General features: G+C 33.5%; 1 protein-coding gene across 2 annotated transcripts; it reads left to right on the top strand.

The window, feature by feature from the left end:
- The first annotated feature begins 4,770 nt into the window (after positions 1-4,770).
- On the top strand, positions 4,771-6,614 carry LOC106439123 (F-box/kelch-repeat protein At3g24760). Of its 2 annotated transcripts, XR_001287494.3 has the most exons (3): positions 4,772-6,031; positions 6,293-6,335; positions 6,424-6,614. XR_001287494.3 is itself a non-coding variant. In XM_022705154.1 (2 exons), exon 1 carries the CDS (start codon positions 4,897-4,899, stop codon positions 6,007-6,009), a length of 1,113 nt encoding a protein of 370 aa, XP_022560875.1. In that variant the 5' UTR covers positions 4,771-4,896; the 3' UTR covers positions 6,010-6,031; positions 6,293-6,614. The 2 variants fall into 2 exon arrangements, 1 of the variants encoding a protein (XP_022560875.1); XM_022705154.1 differs by having other exon boundaries at positions 4,771-6,031; positions 6,293-6,614.
- Positions 6,615-12,733: the final 6,119 nt, after the last annotated feature.

Raw genomic sequence — 12,733 nt, 5'->3', positions numbered from 1 at the left:
CGACATGCTACTATTATTTGTTGAGAACTTGGACCAGCATCAATATCCACACCCATCAACTCCCAGAAGCGAGCCAACTCATCTGTCACCTCTACATCCGGATTGTCCAGGTTCTCAGTATACTCGCAGTTTAGACCAGTGAGGTGCTCGAACTCAATCAGGGAAAACCTCAACGGTTCTGGACCAATAAGACACCATAGCTCATACTTCTTCTTGATATCGAGCTGGAAACAGAGCATATAATGAACCAGCATTGACGCCCATCCAAATTTCATCTCCCAAAACTTGATGAACACTCCCAACCTTGAATTCTTCAGCTCCTCCCATTCATCATCATGTAGAGCGGCATTTACAGCAGGAAGCAACTTTGGGTCATTGGTATGATACACAATGCTTTTCGATGGAATGGGCTCTTCCCGTAAGGTGAACATCCTCTTCGGAAGTTCTGGTAATTCCATTTTATAGCCTGCAAAACATTGAAAACCCAAAATCACAAACACAAATGACAAACAAACCAACATCCGAAGACTTTCGGAAGACTTCCAGAAGACTTACGGAAGACTTTATAGTCTTTCGAAAGTCTTCATGAAGTCTTTGGAAGTCTTCCGTAAGATCTCCGGAGTCTTCCGAAGTAATCCGGTAGAAAAAAAATCGAGAGAAACCCTTGTAACAAATGGGTGAACTTACAGTTGGAAAGCGGAGAAGTTGAGGTCCAAAACAGAGAACGGTCGTCGACGACAGCTTTGGTTACAGATCAGTGAAACTCGACAAGAAAGAAGAAGTCACGACGGAGAAACGAACGATTTCAGTTCTGAAATGATTCGACAGCATAGAGAAAGAACTTACTGGAAGCGGAGTTCGACTACAACATAAACGGTTTCAGATCTGAAATCATAATCAAGCGGGTTAGTTTAATGTACTAAAAAACACTTCGGCGACGAAGGAGAAACAAGATTCACCGGAAAATACAAGATTACCAGAGGCGAAAAGGACGGAAAAGAGTTTCGCCGGAAATCGCCTTTATAATCACCATTGAAATTGTCTGAGCAAACATCTAGGGTTTTCGCGTTTTTACTGAATTTTTTTCTTAGAAACATCGAAAAGTGAAAAAAAAAATACTATTAGATGTCCGTAAATTATCAGCCTAGGTTAAATATATATTGGTTTATTTTCGATTATATTAAAATTGAAGGTAAAATTAAGGTCCGGTTCGGTTAAGAAGACTTCTTACTTTCGTCTTCTATCTTTCGTCTTCTAATATAAATTACACTAAGAAGTCTTCTAAACCATTTGACAAGAAGTCTTTTGAGAGTCTTCCAGACGTCTTCCAGACCCTATAATCATATAACTAAGCAAAACCCACTTTCTCAAACTTAAAAAAAAAACTTAGAAAGTGTTTAAATCAAGTTATTAGATAGTCACTAAATATGTATATGCCAAATTAAAAAAATAAAAATAAAAATATAAGATTTCAAAATCTTACCCTAAAAATACCAACACTACTACAACATATGTTAACAAACCGTAAACCAAAGGCTATCATAACTCAAACTACATTCACTCATCTATGTTAAAGATAATTTATTTTTAGTAAAACGAAATTTAATAAATTCTTATTAATACATGATTTCGATTTTTTTCTCTTTCAAAATAATTTTTAAAATTTATTAATTACTTTTAACATCTAATACATGAGAAGACTTCCTCTATAAGACTTTTGGAAGACTTCGATTTAGGTGGAAAACCTAAATTCTTCTAAAAATTTAGGTGGAAACCCTAAATTCTATTAAAATTTAGATGGGATATGTCAGATCTATAAGTCTTCCAGACCCTATAATCAAATATCTAAGCAAAAAACACTTCGTTAAGCTTAAAATATACTTAGAAAGTGTTTAAATCAAATTATTACATAGTCAGTAAACACATATAGGTCATAATAAAAAAAATATATATATATATATAAGATTTCAAAATCTTACCCTAAAAATACCAACACTACTACAACATATGTTATCAAATCCTAAACCAAAGACTATCATGACTCAATATACATTCACTCATCTATGTTAAAAATAATTTTTTTTTAGTAAAACTAGATTTACATCATTTATAAATGTTTATTATTACTTGATTTCACTTTTTTCCCTATCAAAATATTTTTTTATCAAAATTTTAAATTATTTTAAAAATCTACTGTACGAGAATACTTACAAAGAAGTCTTCTCAGAGAAGACTTCTTTGTAAGTATTCTCACGCGGAGGGTTAGAATGGTAAAAATCAATACATGTTTTTGTTTGATCATTAATTTCACTAGTCTTTTAGGTTACTTTTGCATTTAATTGAATTTTGGGTACACTTTTGTATTCAAAATCAAGTTTTGAGTCATTTTTGGCATTTTTTCCGTGAATCTTTTAATGTGAAAAAAAAGTAAAATGATGGAAATGAGGCTTTAACCAAAAACAAAAATTTAAGAAGAAAAATGAAAAAAAAAACTGAAAGTGACTTTTGAGACTCGAGAAAAACACAAAGCCATCAAAGCATTATTGAGTAAAAAAAGGCTTTGATGACTGTTAAACATTCTAAAGTCCTCAAAGTTTCAACCCCAATCGGTACCTAAGTCTATATAACTAAGCTAACTTCGCTCTGATGGAATAAAAGATACGGAGATATAAACCTCCTACGAATTGAAGAACAAGAGATAACTTAGAACCATCTACAGCACAAACATATGCTCTTGGCAATTTTATAAAAAATAAGGAGTTATAATTTTCAGTTTCATTATAATAGTTTATACAATAAATATTGTATTACAAAACAATTAATACAAAAGTATTAAATTGTTACTTTTGTCCATTAGTGCATTGCAGGCAAACGAAAAAATATTGGGAAAATTGTTTTTATACAAAAAAATAGGTACTTTGTCCTATTAGGCTAATACCAAAGTGTAATTGTCTCTTTAGGCTAATACTTTCATAATTGCCTATTATATCCCTAAATTAACTTAATTAAAAAAATTTTAAAATTAATTAAGTTAATTATATTTGTTAAAAAAATAAAGAAATTAAATAGAAAAGGGGAAAATTCCCAAATTATCTAAACGTTTGACAAATTTTTGTGTGCAAATTCCCAAATAACAATTTTGTTTTTCTTTGGTGCAAAAATCCATTTTTTTCAAAAATGGTAACATATTATTTCTAAATATTTTCATAAATGCAGTTTTCATATTTTTGAACTGTTCATAGTTATTCATATAATCTGCATTCTACTATGCGTAGAATACAATTAACCTGTTTAAAATCAGTTTCTACAGACTTTCAATTTTGAGTAATTTGTAGATTGTGGGTTCTACATATTTTAGAAAGATATGCAAAGCGCATAATGTGTATTCCAAATATTTTTATATTATTGTTATTTCTGTAGATCTCTTATTCTAATCTTTGTAGATCTAATGAAAAACGTTAATTTCATTTTTCGCTCTGTAGAATGTACATTCTACATTCCGTAGAACGAAATCTAATAATTTTGTTTGAACATTTTTAGAACCGAAAAAATACTTCTACATTGGTATAGGTATTTACAACACAGTTCCTATTTTTTCTTAAAGGCGAAAATGGTACAAATTTAAGATTAGCCTAACGGGACAATGTGCCTATTTTTTGGTTCAAAAAACAAATATTAATTAAAAATAAATATTTATGACCGGTTTAGTGCATTTTACTAAAGTTTTGTCATGTTTTATATTTAAGGACTACATACATTTTCAATTACCTGATAATGATATATGGCCCCATTTCATTTTTGTTAATAGTTCAAAAACATCATGTATTTATTTTTCAAAAGAAGAAAACATTGTGTGTTTACTTGAATAAAACAATACCACTGTTATTACATTTCCTTGAAAATAAATACTTCCTCCGTTCTCGAAAGTAAAATTTTATGTATTTTATTCTTATATTCTACAAAAATAGATTTTCTATATTTTTAAGAGAAATTGCCACAAATACCACATTCTTTTTTTTTTTGAGGCAACTCACAAATACCACATTCATAATACCACTTTTCATGTTTACACTAATCACTTTTACCCTCACTTTTAATAAAGGGTAAAAGACACTTATACTCCTAGAGTAAACTAATATAGGCTTTTAAGGTTTAGAATTGAGGGGTGAGATAGGGTTTTTGGAACGTGAAATTTAGGATTCTAATAAATATATAAATAAATACTTAAAAATTTTAAAAAATTTAAAAGTAGTTTTAAACATAATTTTCGATTTTCAAAAAGAAATTTTGAAAAAAAAATATAAAATGTTTTCGAAAAAAAAATTCAAAAAAGTAAAATTTTATAAAAAAGTTAGAATTTGAAAAAGTATAATTCGAAAACATAAAAAAAATTTATTATTATTATTTTTTTAAATTTATTTAAATAATGATTTATTATATATATATATATATATATATATAACAAGGGTATAATAGTCTTTTGCCAATTAATGAAGAATATAATTTTGAAAATATCCTTTTAGTGGTGGTAAAGATGAAAAGTGGTAGCATAAACATAAAATTTTTTCTTATTTTTAAGATATTTTTGTATATATTTAAGAGACATTAATTGTGAAATTTGAAATGATTAAATTTTATTAGTGGATAGTTATTGGAAAGTGTATTGAAAAATAAATTGTAAATTTTTATAATATTTTTAATAAAGGTGTAAACTTTAGAAAATTTTAGTTTTAGGGAAGGGAGGGAGTAGTATATAATTTTGTATAATCTCCAAAAATCAGGGGAATTTCGGGTCACACGTTCTCCATCGTTGCACTTTTCACTCATCACCCCTCAAAGTCTCTTCTTCTTTCTTCTAGGAGAAATCAACGGAATGAGATAAACAGAATTAAAAAAATGTCAGACACCAATCCGGAATGCTCAAACTTGAACGCTCTAAACACGGACGTCACAGAATCAATCCTGTCCCTCCTCCCAATCCCATCCCTCGTCCGTTTCTCCACCGTCTCCAAGCTCTGGCGCTCAATCATCACCTCCCTCCCTCCTTCCTCCTCTTCCCCATGGCTCTTCCTCTTCGGCATCCACAACACCTCCTCCTTCCACAACCAATCCTTCGCCTTCGATCCCCTCTCCAACTCCTGGCTCCGCCTCCCCTTCCCCTCCCTCCCTTCCCTCCACCTCGTCGGGTCCGATCGCTTCCTCTTCTCCACCGCTCCGAGATTCTCCTTCTCCCCCATCCTCAAACCTAACTGGCGTCTCACCTCCCCTGTTCGTTTCGCCAGAATCAACCCCCTCCTCGGCGTCTTCCCCGCCTCCTCCAAGCTCATTCTCGTCGGCGGAGTCGGATCCATCGGAGGGTTAGTGAACATCGACGATCGGTCACCCGTTCAAATCTACGACTCCACTCTGGACTCCTGGGAGCTCTGTCCTCCCCTCCCCGAAGCTTTCCGATCAAACGCCCACGAAACCCTAAGCTCGGCCCTCTGCAAAAGCAGATTCTACGTCTTCGATGTCAGCTCGTGCTTCATCTCCTCCTTTTCCTTGGATACTTACACGTGGAGCGACGTTCAGACGCTTAGACCCCCCGGCCTCCTCTTCGCCTTCCTCAATTCCTGTAACGACGCCCTTGTCCTCGGCGGAATGTGTAATTCGGATCGGGGGTTCTCCTTTAACCTCTGGAGAGTCGAGGAAGGTTCCATGGAGTTCAGCGAGATCGCGATTATGCCTGAGGCTTTGTTGTTTGGCTTGTTGGTTGATTGTGAGGATGAGGATGATGGTCACAGGTTCAGGACTTTGAAATGCGTTGGCTCTGGGAATCTTGTATATGTGTTTAACGAAGATGGTCATAAGAAGTATCCTGCTTGTGTTTGTGACATTGGTGTTGAGAATGGCAAGTGTAGGTGGAGGAGTCTGCCGAATTTGCCCTCTCCTGTTAATAACTTTCATAAGCTTGTTAGTTTCTGCTCCACTCTATCCATTAGCGACGTTTTCCACTCGGATGAGGCTTGAGTTTGCTTTACTTATGCCAATGGTAATGATGATCTTTAACTAGCTTAGGCTTCTTGTTGCTTACGTGGATTGATGTATTGGTATCGTCTCTCTGTGCACTAATAGTCTTATATCTTACAACTTCATTTGATCCAAGTAGGATAGTATTCACTGGTATTGACATTTGGTGTTGTGTAGGCTTTGCTGGTTTGGTGTGGTAAAACTTTAGAAAACATTGTAGTTTAGATTCTCTACGGTCAGAAAGAGATTAAGAACTGATTACATCTCAATCTTCGTGCTGCAGGTAAGCTATTTATAATCCAAGTATCTATCTTACCATCCATGGGGTACGATTTAACTTAGGATTCTTCATCCATTGATGTTTTGATATTGCTTCTCTGATTACTAATGACTAATAGTCTTGTGAATCGCCAGTTACAATGTAAAGTGGAGATGAACAGAGAAGATAAATAATGGAAAGTGTATAAAGATGGGGTATCCATTTATTATGTTAATCATTCATATATGTAATTAGGTGAAAACTGATTTTGTAATTCTTCGTTAATATGTTGTTGCTATGTTAACTCTTTTGTACGATTACATATAGTGTATATTTGTTTATCTCATTGTTTCTTCCTAAGAACCTTTTCGGTCAAGTCAGTAATCTCAATGTTTTAAAGTGTGATTACAACGCTAATTGCTAACTCAGATAAAGAGTGGCAAAGTGTTGAAGAAAAGGATCCAACGAAATTGATGTCAACGAATCAAAAATTTTCATGGAGATTGATTTAGAGAAATATTATTATTATATATTAATAGAATTATTACTTTTATTGTTTTACGGTTTTAATGGTTTTCCTATATTAAATTAGATTAGGTTTTCTAAGATTAGTGGTTTATTATAAACTAGATGACAATCCGCACGCATGCGCGGGATGAGTTCTTATAATAATGTTTGTTTATGAAATGATTTTAACATTTTGCAACACTACAATTTTTATCGATTATAAAATGATGAATACAAATTTGGTCTCTTAAATATATTATCGTTGTTGAGAAGTTAACGTATTAAATCTCATTTTAATTACTTTTAAGACTTCATATGCTCAAAAGGAAATTAAGTTTTGCGGCTGACACAAATCACTGAAATCAAATAGGCAACATCGACTGTATAATGACGAAAGAGGATAAGGTTTTCTGCTCTTAATTTGTTTAATATTGGCTCTCCATAAATGATTTCATTTTCTACCTCTATAGAATTGTGCTTTCGTTCTCGTCTTTGTTTCATTGATATGAGTTAAATTTCTTTTTTTTTTTAACTTCTTTTATGAATTCAGTGAATTACATAAGTGTCAATTAAAAAATTGGACATCTGTAAAAAATAAGTTCCACTCCATATACATATCTAAAAATCAAAATTTTGAAAAAAATCACAAGCAAACTATATTAACATGTTAATGTTCAAATCTAATATATCAAGTTGTTATAGAATATAAGTGCATACTCGAAATATAAATGTTTGTCTTGTATGTATTCACCAGCTCGGTCTAAAAATCATCTAATTAGAACAACAACAAAAATTACTTATTTCACCAGTTCGGGTAATATCTGAATCCGAACGGGTAATATCCGAACCCAAATGGATATCCGAAGATAACCAAACATAAGTATATTTAACTCTATATTTCTAGTTTATTTCTCTCATTTTATTCAAAATATTTATATTAATGATTCTTATCGCTCAAAATTAGATAATATATATATAATTATGGACAAAATCATTTGCTACTCACTTAAAATACATATCAAGTTCTTGTTTCGTCCTTGTTCCTCGCCGGTTCGAGTCACCAACCCCAGCCACCGCCTCTTCCCAACCCTCGCATGTCTTGACACAGATTATACACCCGACATCGAGGCAGACCCATCTCGCCAAGGTTTCTATGGAGTTAAGCTACATTGTTTGAATCTCTTTCTCTTAGTGACCCCCAGATCTATTGTGCAAGAGTGTGGTTTCGCCAGTTTAACCTGTTACTATATCACCGCTGCGTCTCCATCACACTACGCCGTCTCAAGCATCGACGGTTCTTCACAAAGTTTGATTTGTGGCACTCCCAATCTTTTCGTCGCTGAAACTACTGTGCAAAAGTGTAGACTCGCCAGATCTACTAGCTACTATGCCACCGCTGCGCTTCCATCACATTACGCCGTCTCAAACATCGACAGTTCTTCACAGAGTCAACTATGCGACCTTCAAACCAGAGCTTCTATCCTCAACATTGCTTATCAGATGTCTTTCTCAAGCCGTATACGTATTCATCGAGTCTTCTCTGGGGATTGAGACCCTTGTTCGTCAGATCCATGTTCTCACCGTCTTCAGAAGCGTTAACAATGAGATGTCGGCCACCACGCATGACTTCGCTGTGGCTCTATCTCGAGTGAGTCTCGTGTCTCCGCCTCCCTTCTACATGACCCGATCTCCGTCATTTAAAACCACCACTATCGTCCCTCAAGCTGTCGTGACGAGCTTCACTTTCCAACTAGAGAAGGCTTCCAGCTTCTCCGGCGAACTTTTAGAGTCCAGCCCGCAACAGCCCCTGGTCCCCGTCCTTTGTTTTGCTTCATCCACGTGGACCTCTTTCCTTTGGACATGTTCCCCGACCCCGATGGCCTCAGACTCACCTAGTCTTCTCCTTTATGGATTATATCTGCACCTCATCATTTCTAAGCCTCGAACAGCCATGATGAGTACCTCGACTCGTTCGGAAATGCTTTGCATTGCTCTATCCGACGATTACTTTATCGGTGTTCTTAGCTCTACTTTCATCCAACAAGGAATGTCCATAGAAGGTCAACTAATAACTCTCCCACCAGCGATTCAGGTATCTTCAGAGACATGGTTCAACTGTTCTCAAAACCCATTGATTGGGTTCTTCAAAGTCGATTTCGACTTCTCTTTGGGTCTCTTCTCTCCTTAGCCACATCTATATTTCGTCTTGTTTTAGTTATTTCCGTTTATCAGTTTACCGTCGAGAATCTCTCCGGTTGTAACCGACTTTACCCATTGGTCCTCTAATTAATATAAGCATCTGTTGCCAAAAAAAAATCAAGTTCTTGTTTCTTGTATTAACAAAAGTTGCATCTAAAATTTCAAAACAACAACTAAATTAGTGTCTTTCTATTTTAAAAGTTTTATTTCCAAACCTATTAGTAGGTTAATCCTTTAAAAATTAAAAAAAACAGTTAAGTTAAAATATATTTTAAATACAAAAAAACTCTATCCTCAAATTATGTAGCAAAACTTGGCCAAGCATGAAGTTCCTTAATCATGGGAATCAAATCTTTGTAATCCGTCGTGAAGCTCTAACATGTCAAATGTTAAAACATACTCTCCATCGTCCATCGTAGTGCTTCCACTTCTAAATGCAAGACAAACTCTTGCCGTAGAAAACTTTGTGTCTCCATAAATTGAACTTTCCCCAAACTATCTATCTAAATCCATACACCCGTTGAACTGTGTGGTGAATGTTCATGACCCATCATTATGAACCCATCATTATTAATTTATATATCGAAATTGCGTTTTATAAAACGCCCTTGCAAGTTTGATAAAGCATCACTTTCAAGAATAAGGCCAAGACTCAATAATCTAGAGAAAATATCGCTGTAAACTCTTCTATAATTTTCACGACTATTTTACTTTCTGTCTCGCATCACATGTCATCATTGTAAAATAATTGTCATGAAATCGTTTTTGTTTATTGTGGTTGGAAACTTGGAATCAAGTGGAGGCCTACGATAATTTCCCTAACATTTTTTTCTTTTCAATTTGACTAGTGAAAGCTACACCACAAAGCATATTAATATGTCCTTTTACCTACGAAAATAATCCTTTAGTAGAGATAAATATATATATTTGCTCGTGTAACTCCTATTTCTCCTTGATAGTTCAAATAATTAAGGAAATTCCCCTTACTATTAATTCTTTAACCCACCTCTTCAAGGTTCTGTTGGTGATTATAATGAAAATTAGAATCGGATACATGGTAGTAGATCCGTAATAAAAAAAAAGAGGTCCCACAGATGTCTTTCATTAATCTATTTCTAAAAAATCCCTTATATATTAAAAGAGAAGTATTGACTTTAATGCGTTCACATTACCTTGGCCACGTGTCAGCTTGATAGACCTCCTAATAAAATGGTGACAAAAACTTTCCTATTTTGATTCAATTAATCACATGCACGTTTCTGTGATTTAGCTCATGCCGATAATTATCAAGGGTAAAGCAGAGAAACATTTCGTCTTGAAACTTGAGCAGAGAAACTTGAGAGAAATTGTATTGTGATCTTGTACTTGGGAAAACATTGTGATTTTATGAAATAAAAAGCAATCAAATCTTGTGAGGAGATAGTTGATGTATGTACCCATCGGACAAGAGCGAGACAGAGATGGCGTTGGATCTCTCGGTGTAAATCTGTAGGTAAATACTGGAGGATTGATTCTTCATTGACGCCTCTGGATGCAAGCCATTTGTATTGAACGAATAAACGGACACGTTCTTGAAGCTCTGGACGTAGTTGACGATACTTCATCCATTCTTCAGTGTCTTGTCACTTAACTCTCCATTCCTCAACTCTGACGGACATCGATTGTAATGATGTCTTTCCACAAAGTTAAACAATATCTTTCGTTAGAAAAAAAAACAAAAAAAAATTAGTCATGAAAATTAAGTTTTGAAGCTTACTTGCATGTTACCGTTCAGAAGTGTAAAGAGAATCAACCCAAAAATACAAATTGTAATACAGAACAGGGTCTCGCCAAAATATACACTTGTGATTACATTCTGGCCATAAGAACTATAAAACAAAACCGCCAGATAATCTTAATTTATACACCATAAGTATTTTGGATCAAGTTGTTATACCTTAGATTTCTTAAACCCCACCAAAGACAATATAAGTACTCAGAGACAAAATTCGTGGTAGCAACTTGAATGGTAAAGGTTTCAGCAAATATGCAAAACTTGACATTGGTAGTTACTTGTAGCATCACAATGAGAAAGGACCTAAGTAGCATTCTGCCAATACTGACGCTCAGATTGCTGTAGACTCTTGCAGTCCAAGAAGCTATCATTGTAAAAGCGGGTTATACACTAACGAAAACGATTTCTACAATGCTACCTGACGTTGTAGTGTATACACTCTCACTTCTATCAATGACATTGATTATAATACTTATCGAGAAAACAACAATCAGCCGTTTAAAGAAATCTCACACGCACGTAAGAGATGAAAATTTCTTTATCTACAACCTAAGAAGAAAACAATGTTTGTGTTATAGCTTATCATCCTTAATGCAAGATTTTGTTGATGCTATACATATTGGAGTCCTCTTTTACATTGTTTATTCATGCACGTAACCTAAGTTTGTGTTTTTAAGAGAATGAAAAGGTTGTCCTAGACGAAATTAGAATATTATGGTTAAGAATATTAAAAAGATATCAATCAAGTGTACACATACCGAATTAAACCGTTTTCGTATGGGTTTGGACAATATTTAATTGTCGTGAGTGATTGGCAATGTAAATTAATGATATTAGATGGCATATATTTCACATTTTTAGGTTATGGCAATATATATATCGAAGATTGCTTGACAAGGTAAACGATATGAAATTAAATTTGGTATTATACGGAGATACATCGTGAATTGCCTTAGGTATAGTAAAACTATATAAGACTCGCTTCTCCCATTCATTTCAGTTATTCCATAAACTCAAAATCTTACAAAATTTATCTCATTCTCCTATAGTGGCTGCAATAACTTTTGTGTCTGATTTGAAACCATTCAGGTTAATGTGGAAGATTAGGAGGAAGATCATACGTTTGTGGTAGCAGTATTGTTGCTGGTGGTCTAACCATTGAGATGGTTCTAATCGACTCTAATGTAGGCATCCTTTACTCTTCATATTACTAAGTTTTAAAAAACTTGCATGCTCAGATTCTATGTTTCGATTTTTTTTATATTCTGCGGGGTGTTGAGATTAACACTTCCATCAAAAAGGATCTGGTGAATCAGTTTGATTCATTTCTTTCACAAGGCTGTTCCAAGATTCTAATCAACTTTTCACTCAATGATTCATTAATACATGGTCCATTTTTATTAAGGTATGTTGGGTTTAAAACCTACAACAGTCCATTTGTTTAAAATTAGTTTGTGTATTTTCTTAATATCCATTTTTAAAACAATAACATAGAAATAAAAAGATAAAAATCTCAATATCCATTCAAAAATCAAATTGTTTTACTTTATAAATTATATTAAAATTAAGGGATTAAAAAATTAAATAAAATAAAAACTACAATTAATAAAAATTATATTATTAAACTCAATAAAAACAAATTTCTATGAGTATAAATATACAACTTTTTATATTATGTCTAACATATATGAAAGTTCAAACAACACAACTAATATTAGATTATCTTATATAAAATACATAATCTTAAAACATCACCAACATTGTTTGTACGAACAACAAAAATAATATTAAATGTCTTTTTTCAACTATTATTTACATTTGATTTGATTTGCATTCGTTTAAAAATTGTAAAATAAAACCATTGAACATCAAAACTTCACTCATTTTAATCGAACAAAGAAAAATAAATATGAATTTAGAATGGTAATTATATTTTATGAGACTAAAAACCGAAAACAATGTGAACCGAACCGATATCCAGATTA

Source organism: Brassica napus, chromosome C7 (assembly GCF_020379485.1).
Source record: "Brassica napus cultivar Da-Ae chromosome C7, Da-Ae, whole genome shotgun sequence".
Taxonomy (NCBI): domain Eukaryota; kingdom Viridiplantae; phylum Streptophyta; class Magnoliopsida; order Brassicales; family Brassicaceae; genus Brassica; species Brassica napus.
The sequence above is the reverse complement of the archived record's forward strand: the minus strand, read 5'-3'. Positions and strand labels throughout refer to the sequence as shown.

Excerpts from the sequence above, each read along its gene's own strand:
- LOC106439123 (XM_022705154.1), top strand. The coding sequence starts at position 4,897 with ATGTCAGACACCAATCCGGAATGCTCAAACTTGAACGCTCTAAACACG.